Here is a 22,770-nt window from a genome sequence, read left to right as displayed (position 1 = left end):
GGACCTGGAATAAATGCTGCGTCTGAACGCCAGCAAGGGGAGGGCAATCTTTCCCAAAGCAGCCACATGATCAGTCAAGGGTGGCTTTAAAAACGGCCAATGTGGAATTGGCTGAGATTCAAAGCTGAACATTTAAAAAACAAAGAGTTTTTGTTTGCAAAGTGCTGAATGCAGTTTGAGTTGTAACTCCGCCAACATGCTGACCGTGCCCCAGACAGAGGTTTACACCTACGAGAAGGTTGTCATTTTTATCTCCTGCTGCCTCTCCTTCCTGGGCGCCTCGCTGATCATCGGCGGCCACTTCTGGTGGCCCGACCTCCGCACCAGAGCTCGCCAGCTGCTGCTCTACCTCTCGCTCGCCGACCTGCTCTCCGCTCTTTCCTACTCCTACGGGGTCCTGCGCGATTTCCAGAGCTCCACCTGGGACTGTGTGTTACAGGGAGCCCTGTCCACCTTCGCCAACACCAGCTCCTTCTTTTGGACGGTGGCAATCGCTGTCTACCTCTACCTCATCATTGTCAGGTCAGAGAAGGCTCTGGCTGATAGTTTGGTCGTCTGGTTTCATGCCATTAGGTAAGACTGTGGCTTGTTTGGGGGGGTCATTCCATTTGTGAATGTTTGCAAATTAGTTATTTCTCTGTTGGGGCTGGATGAATGGGAATTAAAGCTGCCAGTTAATTTAATAACCCAATTGTCATAAGTAGGCTCACATTAAGGCTGCAATGAAGTTACTGCGAAAAGCCCCTAGTCGCCACCCTCTGGCGCCTGTTCGGGTACAATGAAGGGGAATTCAGAATGTCCAATTCACCTAACAAGCACGTCTTTTGGGACTTGTGGGAGGAAACCGGAGCACCCGGAGGAAACCCACGCAGACACGGGGAGAACGTGCAGATTCCGCACAGACAGTGACCCAAGCCGGGAATTAAACCTGGGACCCTGGCTGCGAAGCAACAGTGCTAACTGCTGTGCTGCCGTTCAGTTTTATACTGCTGTCTTGAGACTTTTGGGGTGGGTTCGCTCAACTCCAGTTATACTCTTTTGGGAAGATGGAGCTTACCGAATGTGGTGTCTATCACTAGCTCAGGGTTGGACTCCGAACACACACTGGGACTTCTTTTGGGGCAACAAAATAAACTGATTCAGCAAACTGTGGGATACATTTTAAAAAGGCAGCCCCTGAAACAGGTGCTACATCAAAGTAAACTGAACCTCAAAGGAAACTTAAAATGTCAAAACAAAATGTCGTTTTGAAGGGGGTCGACAAAACACCTTGGTCACTCTGGTGCCCACTGGACATGGAGACCTCGATCACACCGGTGGACACTACGTGCTTCCTTTCCAGGGACACCCGGCAGCGAGGATCGCTGTGGCAGTGGGGCAGGCTGCTGGGATACAGAACAGACTGCTGTGAAATGGCGATCCATTTAAAAATCTGTGTAAATTTGATACTCTTAATCAGAAGTTCTGTCCTCAAAGAAAATCTAGCAACTCTTCTACTTTCCACTTATAACCATAGAATTCCTACAGTGCATAAGGAGGCCATTCGGCCCGTTGAGTCTGAATGGCCCAGGCCTCCATCCCATCCCGGTAACCCCACCTAACTTGCACGTCTTTGGACTCTGGGAGGAAACCAGAGTAAACCCACGTGGACACTGGGAGAACAAGCAAACTCCACAGTCAACCGAGGCTGGAATTGAACACTTGTCCCTGGCGCTGTGAGGCAGCAGTGCTAACCACTGCGCTGTGTATTTGTATATTTTTGAAATTGAGATGTTTGACTTGACAATTTGCCACCCAGGAATGTTTTGTTTCCCGAGAGTTAAGATTATGTTAGTTGCCCACGCAATCTATTGTTCAAAAGCCCTTTCCTGGAAACTCTCAAAGTTGTACCTTATTGATTTTTCAATTGCAGTGGCTGCTGGAAATTATGGGAATAAGTTGTAGACAATACCAAAATTGTAACTTTTTTGTTGAGGGTTATGGGCAGATTTGCAAGATGTAGTTCACCCGAGTTGGCATTTTGCACTGTTTGGTGTTTCACCACGAGGTGCGAAGGTCCGAGCTCGAATCACCACTTTGTGGCTAACCTTTGCTGAGTCAGGGACAGTTCAGTTTTTGCTTGCCCGTGGCCAAGAGGAAGGGTAAAATTACATGGGGTTCCTCTTTCTTCAGTCATACAGGCACTGGTAAAAATGTACCATTGGATGAGGGGAGCTGTGGATGTCACTGTGATGCCTTTATATTGTTGAATAGACCATGATAGCCACCATGTTGCCTGTTGTGAATGGCTACTTCACCAAGGAACTTGGGAATGCAGTCATAGTAGGAGCGGAATTAAATATTGCCGAAAATGACACTTTGTTGAAACTTTTCATTTTGAACTCATCAGGACTACTCTTAAGAATGCCAAATTGTAACAGGAACAACAATTTATACTGTATGAGAAGAGAGTGCCGATTGCTTTGTTTACTTGAAAAGGGCGCAATGTGCGTATGTTTCTCAGCCTTTTTCAAATAAACATAGTGGGCCACAGCCATTTCCTGCTTCATTTCCCAGGGCAATGTCTTAACCTGAACCAACTTGCCTGGTTTGAACTTAAACAAAGTTAGGCAGTTAACTGGTGTATTCACTGTGGCAACACTCTGCCAATCAGAGTCCACGTGCCAACCAATCCGCGCACTCTTCTCATGCAGTGTAAATTGTTGTTGCCGTTACAATTTGACATTCTTGCAAATTGAGCTGATGAGTGCATGATGAAAAGCTTCGACAATGTTAGTACAGAACATGAATTTTGCCACAAAACAAAGACACACATGACGACTACAAGTAGGAGAGGAATTGGAGGAAGAAATTACCATACTTTTCAAATTAAAGGTCACAATTGATCTGAATCTCCGCAGGTAGCAACTTAGTTTGAATGACCATGTAGAGTGCTGTTGGGTGAGATTTCAATTTTTAAAATGCAGAGTTTGAAACCAAGTTTCATTTCTTGTGAATGTTTGACCTCTGAAGACAGCAGTTCAGGCCAGGGCGAGTTCCCAGTGCTGGAAGCCTGCTGGTTTTTCTTGTTCTCTTCATGGGCATGTGGAGGAGGTGGGAAAAATTAGGGTGGTAATGTGTCCTACAGAGCTGTCCAATGTGCATCTTTATGGTTGCTGCATTCCAAATCACTGCCCCCAGGTTTGACCACACTGGCTTGTCCTGTCCCTTTCTTCAGCTACTGCAGCCATTCAGATGATGCAGCAACAATGATTTCCTGCGAGCCCTCTCTACCCCCACCCCCACTCCCACCAAACAAAACACTAACAGAGCACAGCAATAGTGTACTCTGGACATGATGGTCGACCTGTCCCTGGAGAAGGTTTGTGTGCACTTCCCGCCCTGACGGACCTCCAGCAAAAACAGTTATCCACGTGAAAAATCTAGCTTGAGGTGCCAAAAATACAGACGGGTCATCGTTGGGGTACCCTGTTCTCAACCCGTCCTCTCCCTCTAGCCCCTGTTTAAACCGAGGGCACTGGACGACGAACAATTCTGTTCTTTGTTCCGACAGTCTTGGATGATGTGGTCACTTGCAGTGTTGTCAAGTCTGCTGACTCGGGAAAGTCCAGTGATTGGGTATCGATTTGTAGCACAGAACTTTAGGCTGCCTGTGCAGCACTGGGGTGAGTAAGGGTGTGTGTGTGTGTGTGTGTGTGTGTTGGGGGGGGGGGGGGGGGGGGGGTTGCTTGAATCCTCCACCAACATCTCTCAAACATATTATTTGGTCATTGTTACATGGTAATGTGCAGTAATTGGCTGCTGTGATTCCTGTGTAAGAAACAGTGACTGAACCTCAAAAGTTCAGTAGAAGGGTCAATTAGACTCATCTTCTCTCTCTCTCTCTCCTGGGTTTATCCAGCATTTTCTGCTTTTATTTCAGATTTCCAGCACCTGTAATAACTGTCTCTTATTCAAAAGTATTTAATTGGTTGTCAGCGCTTTGGATCGTGAAGGTTGCTATGTAAATGCAGGATTTATTTCTTCCTTTGGCTACACAATGCAAACACAGCATTTACATATTTGTCAACTGAGCCACGCTTTGTCGATCAATTTCTACTTGCATGGAAGGTTTTATTTGTAGAAACTTATTAAAGTATCATCTTGTATTGCCAAGTTAATTCTGGTATGCTTTAGTCAATGGCATCACCGTCTTTGAGGGACTGGATTATTCCATTGTTTGAAATCAGAAAATAGAATTTGTGGGTGACCCTTTAAACACACCAATCTGTTCCCAACTCCACAACGGTGCAAATGAGTAAGCGATCGCTCTTGACGGCAGGAGCACTTGCCTCTCACCATTGATAAGGAATGCCCTAATGACCAGCTAGTTTCAAAAGTCACTCAGAATGAGTAGTTCCTGAGTGACGTGTGAGCTATGATAGGGGTTAAATTCCTTGTTCTTGAGCCATACTGCCAAATTTCCTGTTTTTAAAAATAATTAGCAGATCTGCATTTCTGTGCCATCTTTCATGATCTCTGAGCATCCTGAAGCACTTTACAGTCGACTGCCAGACTGAAAGTGAAAACTCCAGCAACCTGGGGGTTAAACCAAACTGCTCAGTCTTTATTGTGTGACCGCCAAATTTGATAGTTTCTGTTTGCTGTGTAAATCTATCCTGATACTTCCACTATTTACTTTCAGAGAAGTGACTGCACACGCCTATTACCTTTGTTTGCTCAATGGTATCATACTGTCGACTTGTGTGACAATTAATGCACACATTCTTGTAGCATTGAGTTGGGGTAGATCAAAAAAGAATTCCTCCTGAAAAAAGTTACTCTTGTAATTTTGCTGAAAGTTGTCCTGGTATGTTTGCCGCATTGTGTATCCAGCTACCCTCACTATGGGTATTGGCGATGTTAAGGTGTTCAATAATGATGCAAGAGTGCCCTCTCTAATGAGACTTCCCCTTTTGCACAATATACAAGATTTACAATGTTGTGCCTGTCCAGTTTAATGCAGATCACTTCCTCCCCCTCTGCCCCACATCAGCCCTGGGACGTCCTCCCCCAATGGATTATTAGATAATTGTGATACCACCTCTGAAGCGCATCGGTTGATGAAAAGATTGCCGATGTTACTGATGGGCGTCAATCTTTTATGTTTTGCAGTTGGCTCGTTCCTCTTGTGATCACCGTGGCTGCAGTTAGTCTGCAGAAAATAGGTTACGATGCTTCGGATGTGTCTGTGGGCTGGTGCTGGGTCAGCATCCAGGCAGAAGACCATGTCTTGTGGATGCTGCTAACAGGCAAAATCTGGGAGTTCATAGCCTACATCACCCTGCCTACTCTTTACATCCTCATTAAGAAGCATATCTACAAAGCGGTAAGAAGGGACGTTTTGTGATCTGACTTGTAAAGATCAGCGATCCTGAAGATGAATTTCTCGCCCCCATGTTCTGGTAGACACCTCGGTTGCGGAGCTGGGGTGGAGAAGTTTGAGAAGCTTGGCTGGATTACCACTGTTTCCAGTCAACCACTGGAAGATGAAACCTGCCAACTATCATCAGTTGTTGTTGGTTTCTGTGTCTCGCACAGATGCACAGTGAATCTGCTTTTCAATTTGCATCGTGGTCAATATTTAATTTTTCTTTATTCTATCAAGTGGCATTGAGTGTGTGGTTGGCAAGGCCAGCATTTGTTGCCCATCCCTAATTGAACAGAGGGGCTCGCTCGGCCATTTCAGAGGACAGTTAAGAGTCGACCACATTGCTGTGGATCTGGAGGCGCATGCAGGCCAGACCGGGTAAGGACGGCAGATTTCCTCCCCTGAAGGGCCTCATTAGTGAATCAGATGGGTTTTTAATGACAATCCATGGTCATTTAATGGTCACCATTATTGAGACTAGACTTATTAATAACATTTAAATTCCACCACCTGCTGTGGTGGGATTTGCCCCCGTGTCATTAGACCATTGGCCACTAGGCCAGTGACATTATGAAATTAGGACATTACAATCGATAACGCATCATCCAAATGCATGATGGAAAAAAATCCATAATAGATTTTTAAAACGTAATGGGGGAAAATCCAATGGCTTTGTGGGGGGAGTGAGGTTAATTGAACAGCTCTTTTTTTTTCAAACTGTGTGCACTGCAACGATGGGCTGAACGGTCTCTGTCCCCAAAGATTCTCGAAACCACCCCTGCCCCATCCACCTCGTCTGCCTCCCATCTCCAAGGTGAATGTCCCACAAGGGCCTCAATTAGACTCCGCTCTTCAGTTCAATATTGTTTTTATACAAATGGTGATGGACATTTCTACATTGTAGATTGACTCATGTGTGACAGTATAGCAGCTTGGTGCTTCTGTCTGTGACAGGGCTCAATGTGAAGCCTACAGAGTCACTATACAAGCTGGCTATTGCTTGACAGATAGAACTAATACCCTGCTGCTTCCACTTTCCATTCTGCCTGTGTATGTTTGCTCGGCGACATTGCAGGATATTGCGAGAAAAGGGTTTTATGATCGAACAATTACAGGTTCGGATCAAACAAAATAGACGGCGCCCAAGTTTTTATTTCGATTTGGGTGATGGAGATCTAACAAGGCACCAAATTTTAGCAAGGCTGAAAATATTGTGACCACAGGTACTTGGAAATGGAAATAGGGCTGTCCATGTAACATTTTATAAATGGGTGTAAGGTGAATAAGGGGAGGCAGTGGCGTAGTGGTATTGTCAATGGGCTAGTAATCCAGAGACCCAGGGTAATGCTCGGGGGATATGGGTTCGGATCCCATCATGGCAGATGGTGGAATTTGAATTCAATAAAAATCTGAATTAAAGCTCTAATGATGACCATTGTTGATTTGCTGTAAAACCCATCTGGTTCACTAATGTCTTTTGGGGAAGGAAATCTGCTGTGCTTGCCTATTCTGGCCTACATGTGACTCCAGACCCACAGCAACATTGACTGCTAAATGTCTTCGGGGATGGGCAACAAATGCTGGCCCAACCAGCCACATGAATGAATAAAGAAATAAAGAATAGGACTAGATAAATACAGAACATGGAGATCATTAGGTCTGCACGGAATCAACTTTCATTTATAAACAAGAACTTGCCTGGCATAATTAAATATCCAAAGCATTAAATCGCAAAGTATGACAACGAGCGATCTAAGGAGATATTGCCCCCCACCCCGGGTGACGAACAGCTCCTCACACACGGCCACAAACATCCCCCACCTTTTCTCAAACCCCACTGCAGAGCCCCTTAACTTATATTTTATCTTCTCTAACCGCAGGAAGTCATACAGGTCACCCAACCGTGCCTCTACCCACGGTGGCAATGCCGGCTGCCACTCCAGTAACATTCGCCGCCGTGCAATCAGAGAGGCGAAGGCCACCACATCGGCCTTCCTCCTCCTCCATGTTCCCTGGCTTCTCTGAAACCCCAAATATTGCCACCAGAGGGTCTGGGTCCACCTGCTCCTCCACTATCCTGGTTAAGACCGTAAACTCTTCAGAAATAATTTGTTGGTTATGAAGTGAAGTCACTGCTCTCTAGGGAAGCACATGATACGTGAGCCATTCAGCTTGTTGGAATTGCCCTGACATGTAATAAGGTGACTGATCTGTATCTGATTTCCATTTTTCTCCCTTTGTTGTATGTTCCTTAGAGTCATAGATGTTTACAGCACGGGAACAGGCCCTTCGGCCCAGCTTGTCCACGCTGCCCAGTTTCTATCACTAAGCTAGTCTCACTTGCCTGCATTTGGCCCATATCTCTCTATGCTCACCCTACCCATCTAACTGTCCAACTGCTTTTTAAAGGAAAAATTGTACCCATCTCTACCATTGCCTCTGGCAGCACATTCCAGATGTTCACCATCCCCTGTCTGAAAACAAATTCAAATTCCACTCTGATCTCTTTTGTACCTCTCACCTTAAACCTATGCCCTCTAATTCTAGACTCCTCTACCTTTGGGATAAGATGTTGATTATCTACCTTACCTATGCTCTTCATTATTTTGTAGACCTCTGTAAGATCACCCCTAAGCCTCCTACACTCCAGGGATAAAAGTCCCAGCCTCTCCTTATAGCTCAGACCATCGAGTCCTGGTAGCATCCTCGTAAATCTCTTCTGCACTCCTTCTAGTTTAACAATATCCTTCCTATAATAGGGTGACCGGAACTGAACACAGTATTCCATGTGTGTTCTGTCTAATGTCTTGTACAACTTCAACAAGACGCCCCAACTCCTGTATTTAATATTCTGACCAATAAAACCTAGCATGCTGAATGCCTTCTTCACCACCCTGTCCACCTGCCACTCCACCTTCGAGGAGCTATGAACCTGTACCCCTAGATCTCTTTGTTCTGTAACTGTAAACACTGTAACTGTAAACAATGTCGACTGCACTGCCCTTATCTACCTTCGTGGTTACCCCCTTTTAAAAAACACTCAAATCAAATACGTGAGACGTGACTTTCCCCTTAAAGCTTTGGTGACTTTCCCTAATTGGCCCTTGCCTGTCTACATGCCTGTAGATCCTGTCCCTCAGAATACCTTCTGACAATTGACCCACTACAGAAGGCTAACCGGTGTGTAGTTCTCATGCTTGTCCTTACAGCCCTTCTTAAAGCAAGGGCACATATTTGCAATCCTCCAACCTTCAGGCACCACTCCTGTGGCTGTCAATAATTCAAATATCTCAGCTAGGGGGCCGGCAATTTCCTCCCCAGCCTCCCACAACATCCTGGGATACATTTCGTCAGGTCCCGGGGATTTATCCATCTCGATGCGCTTTAATACCTCCAGCATCTCCTTCTCTGTAATATGTACCTTTCATACTCCTGACGTAACAACGGTTTAACCATCTCAATCTTAACGCTTTGCTTGTCCGACCATCGCTTTAGAGAGAGGCAGTTATGGATTCCAACTACCCACTATGTGGAAAATTACTTTTCTGACTTGCTCTCAAATTTTAATTTTAAGACTTCACTCTTGATTTCCTCTCCTTGAGGAAATAGTATTTTCTTTATCTGTCCTGTGGAATCCTATTTAATATTTTAAACAACTGGACTAGTTTATCCCTCCGACCACTAGGGTTACAGACTAGGTTTAAGCTTCATAATTTGACCATCGATGTTATCCCACTCCCTCCAGTGACTCCAGAGATTTTCCCCTTCACGGTTCTGCCTCTTTTTACATAGAATTTACAGTGCAGAAGGAGGCCATTCGGCCCATTGAGTCTGCACCGGCTCTTGGAAAGAGCATCCTACCCAAGGTCAACATCTCCACCCTATCCCCATAACCCAGTAACCCCACCCAACGCTAAGGGCAATTTTGGACACTAAGGGCAATTTAGCATGGCCAATCCACCTAACCTGCACATCTTTGGACTGTGGGAGGAAACCGGAGCACCCGGAGGAAACCCACGCACACACGGGGAGGATGTGCAGACTCCGCACAGGCAGTGACCCAAGCTGGAATCTGGTTTAACTGAAACGATGACTTATGCAGTAATTACTGCCGTCATTGAACTGATCAAAGACAGAAATGCTGATTCAGCTTAAATAGTGGGGGGGGGGGGGGGGTAAAATGTTTTCATTCCCCTTCATTATTTGGTTTCCAAGATGTCCCTTTGCAGAGAATGAGGTGTAACTGAACAGACTAAAACATCATTTTTCAGTCTAGCTGCAGGGAAATAGTCCACGAAAGAAGTACATCTTTGGATGCAGCGCCACTTTAAAAAAAGCAGCTAATTTAGTCGTCACATGTGGCTGAAGAAATGTATTCGCATCCTTTCCAAATTCCAGCTACTTACAATCTGGTCTAACCTTTGAAGGTTTGGACAGAATTAGACAAATTCCACATTCAATATTCCTTTTCCCAACAAAAAAGGAATGACCTGATGAAAACAAAGCCGATTTAAAAATGTATACCCAGAATGGGTTAAGATTGGTGCAATGTTATACTGTTAATCTTTCCCTTGTGGCTAAGTGAACAATACACCATTTGTGCTCAAATACTGAGCTCGTTGACTGGGGGGGGGGGAGGGGGGCACGGACGGTGGGGGAGGGGTGCGGAGAGAACTCATTTACATGCCTGTAGTTCTGCCTATAAATAGAAATGTGTTTAAATCAAAGCCATTATAGGAAGATAGTGCGATTTTCCTCTCTTCTCGAAACCAGAAGAATCGGTTTGGTACAGTGGTGTTGTGGTCGAGACCATCGTCCGACCCTTTTCCTTGTCTGGTGTTGGGTCACCTTATCATCTCTCGCTTTTCTTGTTACGGTGAAGGTGGGTTACTGTGTTGGTCTTAAACATATTTCAAAAGTTCAAAGGTGGAAGCAGATTCACCCTTGGAGCTTCAACGAGAAGCACATCGTCCAAGAGATATTCCCCAACGCAGAAAGGAAGCAAAATATGAATTTCAGTTCCCGGATTGCCAGAAGGAATTTGTTAAGGTTCCACATCAAAGTTTGTTGCGGAAAATAAAAGTTTACGGTGTAGGGGGTAACATTTGCATGGCTAGAAGCTGGCTAGCCAACAGGAAGCAGAGAGTAGGCACAAATAGGTCATTTTCTAGTTGGCAAGATGTAACCGGTGATGTGCCACAGGGATCCGTGCTGGAGCTTCAACATTTTACAGTTTATATAAATGACTTGGGTGAAGGGCATGGTTCCTAAATTTGCTGATGGCACAAAGATAAGTAGGTAAATAAATTGTGAAGCGAACATAAGGAGGATACAAAGGTCTAGGGATTAAGCGAGTGGGAAAAGATCTGGCAAATGGTATGTATAATGTGGGGAAAATGTGAAATTGTCCATTTTGGCAGAAAGCATAAAAGGGAAGCTTATTATCTACATGGTGAGAAATTGCAGAGCTCTGAGATTCTAAGGTATATGGATGCCGCAGTGCATGAATCGCAAAAGGTTATTATGCAGGTTGAAGTAAAAAAAACTCACCACGATTCTTAGAATTCCCCCTATGCCAAGAAGGGTCGATAAGACATTCTAAATGGTGAACAGGGATTCTCACTCCCTGACTCCTGGTATAACCCATATTTTCATAGAAGCATTTTATCTACTTACAACTTAGTAGCATCGATCCTGGGTCTCGCGTTGCTAAGTAAGTAAAGTAGACTTTGTAATAACCACTGTTTCAGGTTAAAACTTTCAATTTATTTTATTATTATATTTTTTCCCTTAAAAGATGCAATCACTGTCTTTACAGAAAAGTACAAAGATCTTGCTTCTGGATTCTCCTGGTTGGTTGAAAAGACCTTCAGGCAAACCTTGACAAGCTTTCTTCTTTAGCTTTTGGTCGTCCTCAGATGGATTCGCTGTTCCACTTGGTTGCTATGTTCTGATTCGGCTGGCTGTCCCCTTTTTTAGAACATAGAACACTACAGCGCAGTACGGGCCCTTCGGCCCTCGATGTTGTGCCGACCTGTGAAACCATCTGAAGCCTATCTGACCTACACTATTCCATTTTCATCCATATGTCTATCCAGTGACCACTTAAATGTCCTTAAAGTTGGCAAGTCTACTACTATTGCAGGCAGGGCGTTCCACACCCCTACTACTCTCTGAGTAAAGAAACTGCCTCTGACATCTGTCCTATATCTATCACCCCTCAATTTAAAGCTATGTCCCCTCGTGTTGGTCATCACCATCCGAGGAAAAAGACTCTCACTGTCCACCCTATCTAACCCTCTGACTATCTTATATGTCACTATTAAGTCACCTCTCAGCCTTCTCCTCTCTAACGAAAACAACCTCAATTCCCTGAGCCTTTCCTCGTAAGACCTTCCCTCCATACCAGACAACATCCTAGTAAATCTCCTCTGAACCCTTTCCAAAGCTTCCACATCCTTCCTATAATGTGGTGACCAGAACTGCACGCAGTACTCCAGGTGCGGCCGCACCAGAGTTATGTACAGCTGCAGCATGACCTTGTGGTTCCGAAACTCAATCCCCCTGCTTATAAAGGCTAGCACACCATATGCCTTCTTAACAGCCCTATTAACCTGGGTGGCAACTTTCAGGGATTTATGTACCTGGATGCCGAGATCTCTCTGTTCATCTACACTACCAAGAATCTTGCCATTAGCCCAGTACTCTGCATTCCTGTTACTCCTTCCAAAGTGAACCACCTCACACTTTTCCGCATTAAACTCCATCTGCCACCTCTCAGCCCAGCTCTGTAGCTTATCTATGTCCCTCTGTATCCTATAACATCCTTCAGCACTATCTACAACTCCACCGACCTTCGTGTCATCTGCAAATTTACTAACCCATCCTTCTACAGCCTCTTCCAGGTCATTTATAAAAATGACAAACAGCAGTGGCCCCAAAACAGATCCTTGCGGTACACCACTAGTAACTGAACTCCAGGATGAACATTTGCCATCAACCACCACCCTCTGTCTTCTTTCAGCTAGCCAATTACTGATCCAAACCGCTAAATCACCTTCAATTCCATACTTCCTTATTTTCTGCAATAGCCTACCATGGGGAACCTTATCAAACGCCTTACTGAAATCCATATACACCACATCAACAGCTTTACCCTGATCCACCTGTTTGGTCACCTTCTTTTAAGGGTTTATATACCCCTTCTAGCAGTTATTAAGTTTATATGACATTATCGTAAAGTAACTTTATTTACTCTTGATTGTACAAGATACCTTTAATCTGAATTGTTTCTAACATGGCTATGTATTCCTATTGCGTATGACTTCAGCTCATCGATCTCTGATTACATGTTTCCTTTGCAATGTTCCAAAGTGCTTTGATCCCGGAGGGGTGTTACATCTGGTTTCTGTCATTTCTAAAGTTGCTTTATTATCAAATAGTGCCCCCAGCTCAGAACTCTGACTCTGATTTGGGTCTAACGTGTGTTCCCGTGGACACGTTGTCTCCAGCTTCCCATATTCACCTGGTGTCAGCAGAATTTCACACCTAAACATTTGTCACCCAATTCAACTGAAATTCCTAGCCATTCTTTTCTAACTGCTTGCTAAAATAATATTGCTTTTTTCCATATAACTAAAAGTTCAATCTGCTGTGACTTAAAAGACATCAGTTTTACAGCTTGAATAGTCTCAAGCTGTTTTCTTAACGCCTGTTTGATAAAGGCTATCTGCATTTCAAAAACTTAGTTTGCAGCTGCTGTTAACCCTTTGTGGGATTTTTCCCTACATTCTTTCACGCAGCCTGAGGTCAGGTATTGCCAGTCTTCCATGTTTCAAATGACATATTTTCCCATTTTTTCTTTAACAAGGTACAGCAAGTAATTAGGAAAGTTAATAGTGTTATTGTTCATTGTGAGGGGAACTGAATACCAAAGTAGGGATTTATGCTTCAATTGTAAATCTAGAGGACCCAATTCCCTTTTCCAATTTAGTGTGGCCAATTTGCCTTTGGGCTGCACAGTGGTTAGCACTGTTGCCTCACAGCGCCAGGGACCCGGGTTCAATTACGTCCTTGGGGAGACTGTCTGTGTGGAGGTTGCACGTTCTCCTCCTGTCTGCGTGGATTTCTACCGGGTGCTCCGGTTTCCTGCCACAGTCCAAAAATGTTAGGAGGATTGGCCATTCTAAATTTCCCCTTTGTGGCTGTCCAAAAAGTTATGTGGGGATACTCGGTTAGGGAGATAGGGTGGAGGCGTGGGCTTAGGCAGGATGCAGACCTGATGGGCTGAATGGCCTCCTTCTGCACTGTAGGCATTCTATGATTCTACCCCGCACATCACTTTGGGTTGTGGGGGTGAGACCCATGCAGATGGGGCTAGGTTATGCTTCAACTGCACAGGGCATTGGTGAGACCACATCTGGGTATTATTTAGCTATTGGCCTTCTTATTTAAGGAAGTGCGGAAATGTGTTGGAAGCAGTTCAGAGAAGTTTTACTGGATTGGTCCGGAATGGCTGGGCTGTCTTATGAGGAAAGGTTGGACCGGGTAGGCTGGTGTCTGCTGGTGTTTGGGAGAATAAGAGGCAACTTGAGTCAAAGATATATGGGCCGCGCCGACACGACAGAGTCCTGCTGGCGCCGTTCACCCCTGGTTGCTGCTGGCGGGAACTCTGCGGGAACGGTCGCCTGTGGGGGAGAGGGGGGGGGTTCCTTCACCGGGGGGTGGGGGGGGCCTCCGATGGTGTCTGACCCGCGATCGGGGCCCACCAATTGGTGGGCCGGCCTCTTCACCCCCGGGCCTACTTCAAAGACAGATGCAATTGCAAGGCTTTTAGTTGTTTCAGATGTAATAGAAAGGTAATCTACAAGCAAGATACAGAGTCAGACCGTCGACTAAGTGCCAACGAAAAAAATAGTGTGACTCCAGTGAACAAACTTGAGGAAGAGCCTGAAGAAAAGTCAGAAGTAGATAAACTTACGGTGAGATTAAGTAAAACAGCCCCACTGAGATTGTCCTCATTGTCAAAGGCCGTCCTCTTAAAATGGAGGCGGCTACAGTAGTGGATGAGCAGACGTTTAGTACCTGCAGGGAGCGCTGCAGCCTGTGAAACTCAGCAGTACGTTGTCCACCTTAACCACCCATACTGGAGACTCACTGAAGATATTGGGGACGGCATCGATCCCAGTATCATCCCAACAGCGGTCAGTCCAGCTGCCATTGATCGTTGTGGAGGGTAAGGGGCCATATCTAGGCCCATTCCCCCTCTCCTATCCTTGTAACCCCATCTAAACTGCAAATCTTTGGACTGTGGGAGGAAACTGGAGCACCCGGAGGAAACCCACGCAGACACGGGGCGAACGCGCAGACTCCACACAGCCAGCCACCCAAGGCCGAAATTGAACTCGGGTCCCTTGCACTGTGAGGCAGCAGTGCTAACCACTGTGCCACCCATGAGTTGTTTGACTTGAAAAACTAAACTTTGCCACCCAGGAATGTCTCATTTCCCTTGAGCTAAATTCTATTAGTTGCTCATGCAATTTATTGTTTAAAAAGGTGGAGAAGAAACCAAAAGGAAAGAAGCCACCAGGTCAGATAGCCAGGCAGGCAGCCACGGTCATCGAGGCTCGAGGCCTGGCCACCCGAGCGAGAGCCGAGAGATGAGAAGAGCAGCAGACGGGAGGCGCGTAGCGTAGAAGGCCAAGCAAGCGTTGGTGCCCTATCTCGGAGCAGTGGGAGCGGGGCAAACAACCAAAACCAGAGGCCAGCCAGGCGGCAGGGCAGAGAGAGAGGGCTGGGCAGAAACTGGACTGGTCGGCAAAGGCCAGAGTCAGCACACGCCAGGCCCCATCATTGGGGGCGGGGTGTGACATCATTGGGGGCGGGGTGTGACATCATTGGGGGCGGGGTGTGACATCATTGGGGGCGGGGTGTGACATCATTGGGGGCGGGCTGCCTCCACCAGGGGGTGGGACATGATGTGGGTCCCTGCAGCGGGGGAAGAGTGCAGGGCACCCAAAAGTGTAAGTCAGCCTCTGCCTGTGTAGTAGGTGTACTGTTCTGTATATATTGTTTGTCTTGGTTAAATAAATCACTATTGTGATTAAGCACTGCCTCGTCGCTTGCGCCTCAGTGCAACAGTAGGAGAATGGATAAAAGGCAGCAACAAGGAACAATAGAACTACTTTTTCAAAGAACCAACACAGACGTGAAGGGCCAAATGGCCACCACCTCCTCGGCTGTAAATTTCTATGATTGTGTTCCAGGCAGTACGTGTCATTTGATATTCAACCATGGGATGTAGCACAGCCAAGGTTAATCCTTGTGTCCGTGCGATTACGTTTTAGGTAATCGATTGGCTAATGATTGAGGATAGAAGCTCTATACTTGGGGACAGGTTTAGTTTTCAGAATATTCCACATCTCACAACTCCTATTGTGCAGTTTGCAGACATGCGGATAAATTAGCATAATTGTTTCCTTGTTCTTAAATAATAACCAGATCATGACTGGGGCAAGTTATGTCTGGAATTTGGTGGTTTGTGGAGTAACTAGTGATTGGAATCTGAGGTGTGCCATCAGAAATTCAAAAGATATTTTCACCCGACATTTATTTCTTAACTGGTGGTGACAGAAGCAAGTTTAGAGCAGAATTATCTTTGCTCTCATCTTCCTTTTCCCCCCTTCTTAAGATGCAAGCTAAAACCTACGTATTTTGACCAAGGTTTATATATTTTTTAAAAAGTTATTCCTTTCTCAAGAGTTGCAAAGCCGTTGCGCAATGTGGACCAGGCAAACCTGTAATCCATGTCCTTGTTTGTTCCAAAAACAAATTCAAATTAAATCCGATGTGTGGTCCCCACAAGGGTAGACATGAGAATGGATGCTTGATCTTAGCCAAAAGGACAGAGCCACCTGTCCTAATATCTATGTAGCTCAGTGTTAAATATTGTTGGATATCGCTTCCATGAAGTGTCTTGGGACAATGTTAAGGTTGTTATGTGAATGCAAATTGTCCCTTCCTTCCTCCTTTGAGTTTTGTTGTGTCTGATTTCTAAATCTGTATTCCTGCACACTGGTTGGTTGTCATGTTTCAGATACTGGACTAACTGAAAGGGCAAACGTGGAACTGTGACAGCTTGCCGTGTTTGGGATTTTTGTCTTAATCCAACCGAACACGATAAATGACGAGTGAACCATTTCAAGATTCAACACTTGTGGGGTTTGTCACCTCCAGCAGCTGGGTCTGGTCACCCCCAAGCCTTCACTTCCTTCTGTCTGCATTGAGACCTCTGCAGGTTGCTAACGTCGGTGTATAGAATCCTTCAATCTTACAGCAGCGAAGTTCATTCAGTCCGCAGTGTTCCTGTATCGACTCTTTCTGAGTCATCCAATTACTCCCACTGCCCCGCTTTCCCCATAGCCTGCAAATTACTTCCTCGTGATAGTTACGTGTTAATTAACACACAGCCTTGATTAACGTGAAAACCTCGTCATCTGTCAGAAAACAAATTTGATTCCGATCTAGTTTTGAATTAATTGCAATGTTGACGAGTTAATATCGAACACCCGTAAATAAAGTGTGGCCACAACACCACCTGCAGTTCCTCTCCCAAGTCGCACACCATCCTGACTTGGAATTCTATCGACGTTCCATGGCTGTCGCTGGGTCCAAATCCTGGAATTTCCTCACTAACAGCACCGTGGGCGCAGCTACACCACTTGGATTTTAGCTCTTCAAGGAGGCGGCTCCACCTTCTCGAGGGCAATTAGGAATGGGCAATAAATGCTGGGCATAACCAGCAACGTTCTCATCCCGTGAATGAATGAATGAAATGTCTGTCTGGATATTGGTTTGGATTTTCTAACAGGAAATGAATAATGGGCCAACAGTTTGCCATCATCCCACAGCCTATTCAAGGGGACTTTGGTGAATGTTAATCCTGGTTTATCTAGGAGAAAATTAAGACACTAAAAGAATACTCGCTTTCCCAGAGAGTGGGTATGGAGGCCTGCCCACAGCTTTTGAAATTGCGAACAGAAATTACATGATCACAGGGTAACACTGCCTGCTGTAGGGTTGCATTGACCTTCAGTGGAACTAAATGTGTTTTTGTTTTGTTTTCTGACCAGCATGAAGCATTGTCAGAGTATCGCCCCATCCTCGCCACCAGCTCCAGGCATCACACGCAGTCTTCTATCGCAGATCGCAAGCTTACAATTATACCCATCATATTCATCTTCCTTCGAATCTGGAGCACTGTGAGGTTCATTCTGACGCTTTGCAATTCGCCTGCTGTGCAAAATGGAATGCTAGTAATACTGCATGTAAGTATAATGATTCTAAAAAACACATGGTTGTTCAGATGTGCCAATTCGGAATTATGACCGTCTATCAACTTGACAACCTTCAGGGAGGCATCTCTTCAGACTCCATTCTAGGACTTGAGTATCTTCCGTGTATGAGCAGTCGGGTAAATGACTTAGAAACGTAAACAGATTGAAAAACCCATGAAAAATAACCAAAGATAGCAGAAATGTAACTCGCCCATGTCCCTACTCGCCAAATAATGAGAGGACATAGTCAGCACACTCTCGCTCACAAATATGTAGTGGAGTGTGTTAAGTGCAGTCATTGAGAGAAAGTATTTACCTGGGTGGTGTTACTTAACTCTGAAAGAGTTTGCTTTGAGCAAGGGAACTATTAACTGCCTCGTCCTGTGTGTAACATGCATCCCTTAAAGTGTGTGGAGATGCAAGAAGTGATGAAGCAAAGCCTACCCTGAACTCCCACAAGAAGTGTAAACACTGGCTGAATGGTTTCCTTCTGCACTGTTACAATTCTATGATTCTGAGTATTAACACGGGAGGAGTCCATTTTGCCTTTCAAATCTGAATCACAGAAGAAGGAGGCCATTCGGCCCATCGAGTCTGCACCGGCCCTTCGAATGAGCACTCTACCCATATCCACTCCCCTGTCCACCCCGTCCTATCCCCATAACTTAACCTACACATCCCTGGACACCTAAGGCATGACCAATCCACCTAACCTGCACACCTTTGGACTGTGGGATGAAACCGGAGCACCCGGAGGAATCCCACGCTGATGCAGGGAGAACTTGCAAACTCCACACAGACAGTGACCCAAGGCTGGAATTGAACCTGGGTCCGTGGCGCCGTGAGGCACTGTACTGCCCCAATTACTCCGACTCGCCATTGATCTCATAGATCATGACTTATCTGCCTTTTATAGTTCATCCATCTGCCTTAATACTTGAACGTCCTTGGATGGCAAAATCTTATTAATCTCAGATTTATATTAATTAAGCTTTTTGTACCGGAGGGAGATTTGCATTATTACTGTCCTTTTGAGATTGAAGTGTTTCCGAACTTCTCTAATGAACGGCATGGTTCTTCACGCTGATAATTTTGTACAAATGGGTAATGTGATGTCACACTTTTTTTTTAAAGGTCCTATTTTGACTAAGATTCTTCCCTCAGCCACGCCATTAGAAATGAGAGGGCAGCACGGTGGCACAGTGGTTAGCATTGCTGCCTACGCCGCTGAGGATCCGGGTTCGAATCCTGACCTTGGGTCACTGTCCGTGTGGAGTTTGCACATTCTCCCCGTGTCTGCGTGGGTCTGACCCCTACAACCCAAAGATGTGCTGGTTAGGTGGATTGGCCACGCTAAATTGCCCTTTAATTGGAAAAATGAATTGGGTACTCTAAATTTTTTTTTAAAAAGAAATGAGCAGACGGGTCGTTTGAGTTGCTAAGTTTTGAAAGAACTAACACAGATGTGATGGGCCGAATGGCCTCTCTCTGTGCTGTTCTGTGATTCCTGTTTATGGAATCTTGATGGGAGAATGCTGTGCTCTTTGGGTCATTTTGAACCAGTCTACAGCTTTAAGCTCTTTTCTTTATTTGGCTGGCTCCTGGACTTTCCTGAACGCTTCAAGGGCTCAAAAAAGCAAATGTACTTCATGGGTCAACATTGGTTGAGCTGTTTGGCCTGTTGGTAGCATCAAGCACCTGGTGCTGCTTGTTGTTCGTGAACCTTCTCAACCTTGCTCCTCACCTGAGGTATGGTGATCCTCCGGTTAAATAATCTGTATTGTCACAAGTAGGCTTACATTAACACTGCAATGAAGTTACTGTGGAAATCCCCTAGTCGCCACACTCTGGCGCCTGCTCAGGTACCCCACGTCTTTCAGGACTTGTGGGAGGAAACCGGAGCACCCGGAGGAAACTGATGCAGACATGGGGAGAACGTGCAGACTCCGCACAGGCAGTGACCCAAGCCGGGAATCGAACCTGGGACCCTGGCACTGTGAAGCAACAGTGCTAACCACCGTGCTGCTTCCCCCCCCCCCCCCCCCCCCCCCAAAAAAAAAAGCGGAAAGCAGCCTATGATCATCCAGGTCTATGGCGATTTTACCGGCTGCTTGGGACTGTATTGTGTTCAGCGTTGACGGTGATGGGCACTGAAAGACCATTGCCTTCGGCACTGCTGGTGAACCTTTAGTAAAGAATGGCAAAGTAATTGTGATCCAACTGTTTAGAAATACTGATGAATGAAGCCACAATTGAATGTAGCTCTGGTCTTCTGACATCTTCTTCACTCACCTGTGAAGTGCGGCCTGTAGAAAAGGTATTGAATCGCACGTTTCTCCTTCAGTTGTCCAAGATTGGTTACATTTCCTAGCCAGGAGCGATTGCATTGAATGGAATTGAAATTCACATTATTCCAGTATTCCACATGCAAGTTTTTTTTTTAAAAATCATCATTTCACAGGGAAGGATCCACACTGAATGCAAAAGGCAGATTTGAAAATTATATTGAGGCCATAGGATAGCGCTTCCCAAATTCTTCCCCCGATGTGAATCCAATGCCTCTAATATCTGGTGACCCCAGAGTGAAAATCTGGGGAGTGGGAGGGGTGGTTTATGAGTGGTTCACCGGGGGGGGAGGGGGGGGGGGGGGGGTTTGACTTCACGGCTGTCTTGAAATGACTCCCTCATACGTAACTGAAGAGTAAGTGGATTGTAAAGGACATGGTGGAGAAGGGGTAGACAACACAAAGCTGGCTTTAACTGGTTTTAAGCAGTAGCAAGACATTGGGTACAGCAAATGCCTCACTTTGTTGTTATCATAGAATCTTGACAGTGTAGAAGGAGGCCATTCCGCCCATCGAGTCTGCACCGACCCATGGAAAGAGCACCCTACCTAGGTCCACGCCCGATCATACCCTGTTACCCAATAACCCCATCTAAACTTTTGGACACCTAAGGGGAAATTGAGCATGGCCAATCCACTTAGTCCACTTAACTGCACATGTTTGGAATGTGGCCGCGCAGACACTGGGAGAACGTGCAAACTCCACACAGTCACCCGAGGCTGGAATTGAACCCGGGTCCCTGGCGCTGCAAGGCAGCAGTGCTAACCACTGTGCCGCCCAAAGATAGTTGTACGCTGGTGTCTGTTCATTTGGGTTATATGATGGCATCTGATTATTAGAAAGACGTAAAGCACTTTTCATGACCTTCAGGATGTCTCAAAGCATTTCCCAGCCATAAAGTACTTTTGAGTTGTAGCACTGTTGAAATGGAAGCTAAAATAAATCCTTTCTATCCACTGTAGAGGCTGTTTGGGTCACATGTATCTCTTCCCCCCCCCCCCCCCAAATTCCCAAAGAGAGACAGCACTTTGTTACTGATTTCCTGAGGTCATGAAATACTCTCTCGCGATACAAGTCCTATTTTTTTTTTAAAAAAGCTTCAGAGGGCTCTCCATTTTCAGCTGGTGTGCAGTTGTCTTCCATTTGAGGTTCGACAGTTATTCGACAAAAACCACAGGCATCCAGTAATTTTTGCAACTAGTCTGTGATGTTACAAATCTTGCAGTTTGACCCGGTGTAGTGTGTGTGTCTCTCTCTCTCTCTCGCTTTAGGAGCTGGCACCCCTTTTAAGATATACAAATTGACCAAGGCTTCATTGTACATAATCAGCTGTCTGCAAGAAGGTGATTTCTGTAGCTTATTTTTTCGTCCGACATGCTAATTGTGTTTTCCTTTTCCCCCACCCCAACATAAAGGGAGTAGGAAACACCTTTCAAGGAGCAGCGAATTGCATTATATTCGTCCTTTGCACACAAGTTGTTCGGACTCGGCTGGTTTCCTGCCTATGCAGCTGTTTTAGGCACAACGTTGATCCAGCGCCCCACAAGGGCTTGGTGAACAATTATGGGGAAGTAATCTCTCGCCGAAATGCAGAAATGATTCCCTCGTACGTAATTGAAGAGTAAGTGGATTCTAAAAGACATGGGGGGCGGGGGGAGCGTGGTGAGAAAGGCAAAACGGAGCTGGCCTTGACCGGTTTTGAGCCTTATCAAGACATTGGGTACAGCAAATGCCTCACTTTGTTGTAAGATAAGCGTCTGTTCACTCGTGGTGCTAAACACCGAAGACTTCTGGTCTTTTGGACGAGTCACTCAACGGGTGTTTGAACTAGGGGGCCTCGTTGGGCAGCTGAGCCTAAACACACTCACGCGATCGTTGCACAGACAAAGATGGGGAAATGGGTAGACCGCTTGAGTTGCGTGCTCGCTTTGTAAACCACGGTGCCTGTTACGTTTTTTAAAAATATATAAAAACTCAAGGCAGCAACTATTAAAACCCGCCAGGAGAGAGCTGCTGCAATACTTGAACGTCGTTGGATACCGGAATGTGATTATAAATGATGCTTCTGACTTTTTGTAAAGATTTCTCTCTCTGTCCTCCCTGACTGACATCTAAAATGATCTTTGGAGTGATGTTCCCATTATTGATACAAGGGGCTTGTGTAGCTTGACTGTAATCGCTGCTTCAGCTGAAACTGGAAATCACTTTGTTATCTTCAATTTTTATTTTCAAAATTTTGGACACTGCTAGGAACAATGTGAGTCTCCCTCCACCCTCCCCATGCACCCACATGTCATGAAACCTATTATGAGGTCCCCCCCCCCCCCCCAAACTGAATGACCTCAAAGAGATTGGCAAGAGTTGGTTTTAAGAGGAATTAATAACCGTGCGTTCTATACCTGTTACAATGGGCTGCTCCAGTTAGTCATATTTAAAGGCTAACATTTCTTATCTGTGTTATCACCAAAGTCCGTGAAGGGACAAAATGTCTTGTCCTCATGCAGGCCCCTTTGCTGAAGTTATCACCAAAAAATATTTTTTTTTCTTCAAAACGAGCTTCAAAAATAAACCCGATTTAAATCTTTTAAACTTGAGCTGGTGACCTCTGAGCTTGCCTCTGGAGTAATTGTTTCATTTGAGCTACAGTCAAACTATCGTGTCCTCTTTCGCAGATGAAGAA

General features: G+C 45.5%; 1 protein-coding gene across 1 annotated transcript; it reads left to right on the top strand.

The window, feature by feature from the left end:
- On the top strand, positions 1-22,413 carry gpr157 (G protein-coupled receptor 157). Its single transcript, XM_038773223.1, has 4 exons — positions 1-573; positions 5,155-5,368; positions 17,542-17,736; positions 21,506-22,413. Exons 1-4 carry the CDS (start codon positions 197-199, stop codon positions 21,713-21,715), a joined length of 996 nt encoding a protein of 331 aa, XP_038629151.1. The 5' UTR covers positions 1-196; the 3' UTR covers positions 21,716-22,413.
- Positions 22,414-22,770: the final 357 nt, after the last annotated feature.

This window comes from Scyliorhinus canicula, chromosome 16, assembly GCF_902713615.1.
Source record: "Scyliorhinus canicula chromosome 16, sScyCan1.1, whole genome shotgun sequence".
NCBI lineage: Eukaryota > Metazoa > Chordata > Chondrichthyes > Carcharhiniformes > Scyliorhinidae > Scyliorhinus > Scyliorhinus canicula.
The sequence above is the reverse complement of the archived record's forward strand: the minus strand, read 5'-3'. Positions and strand labels throughout refer to the sequence as shown.

Excerpts from the sequence above, each read along its gene's own strand:
- gpr157 (XM_038773223.1), top strand. The coding sequence starts at position 197 with ATGCTGACCGTGCCCCAGACAGAGGTTTACACCTACGAGAAGGTTGTC. Across the intron at positions 574-5,154 it reads GTCTGGTTTCATGCCATTAG|TTGGCTCGTTCCTCTTGTGA; the intron begins GTAAGACTGTGG and ends TATGTTTTGCAG. Across the intron at positions 5,369-17,541 it reads AGAAGCATATCTACAAAGCG|CATGAAGCATTGTCAGAGTA; the intron begins GTAAGAAGGGAC and ends TTTTCTGACCAG.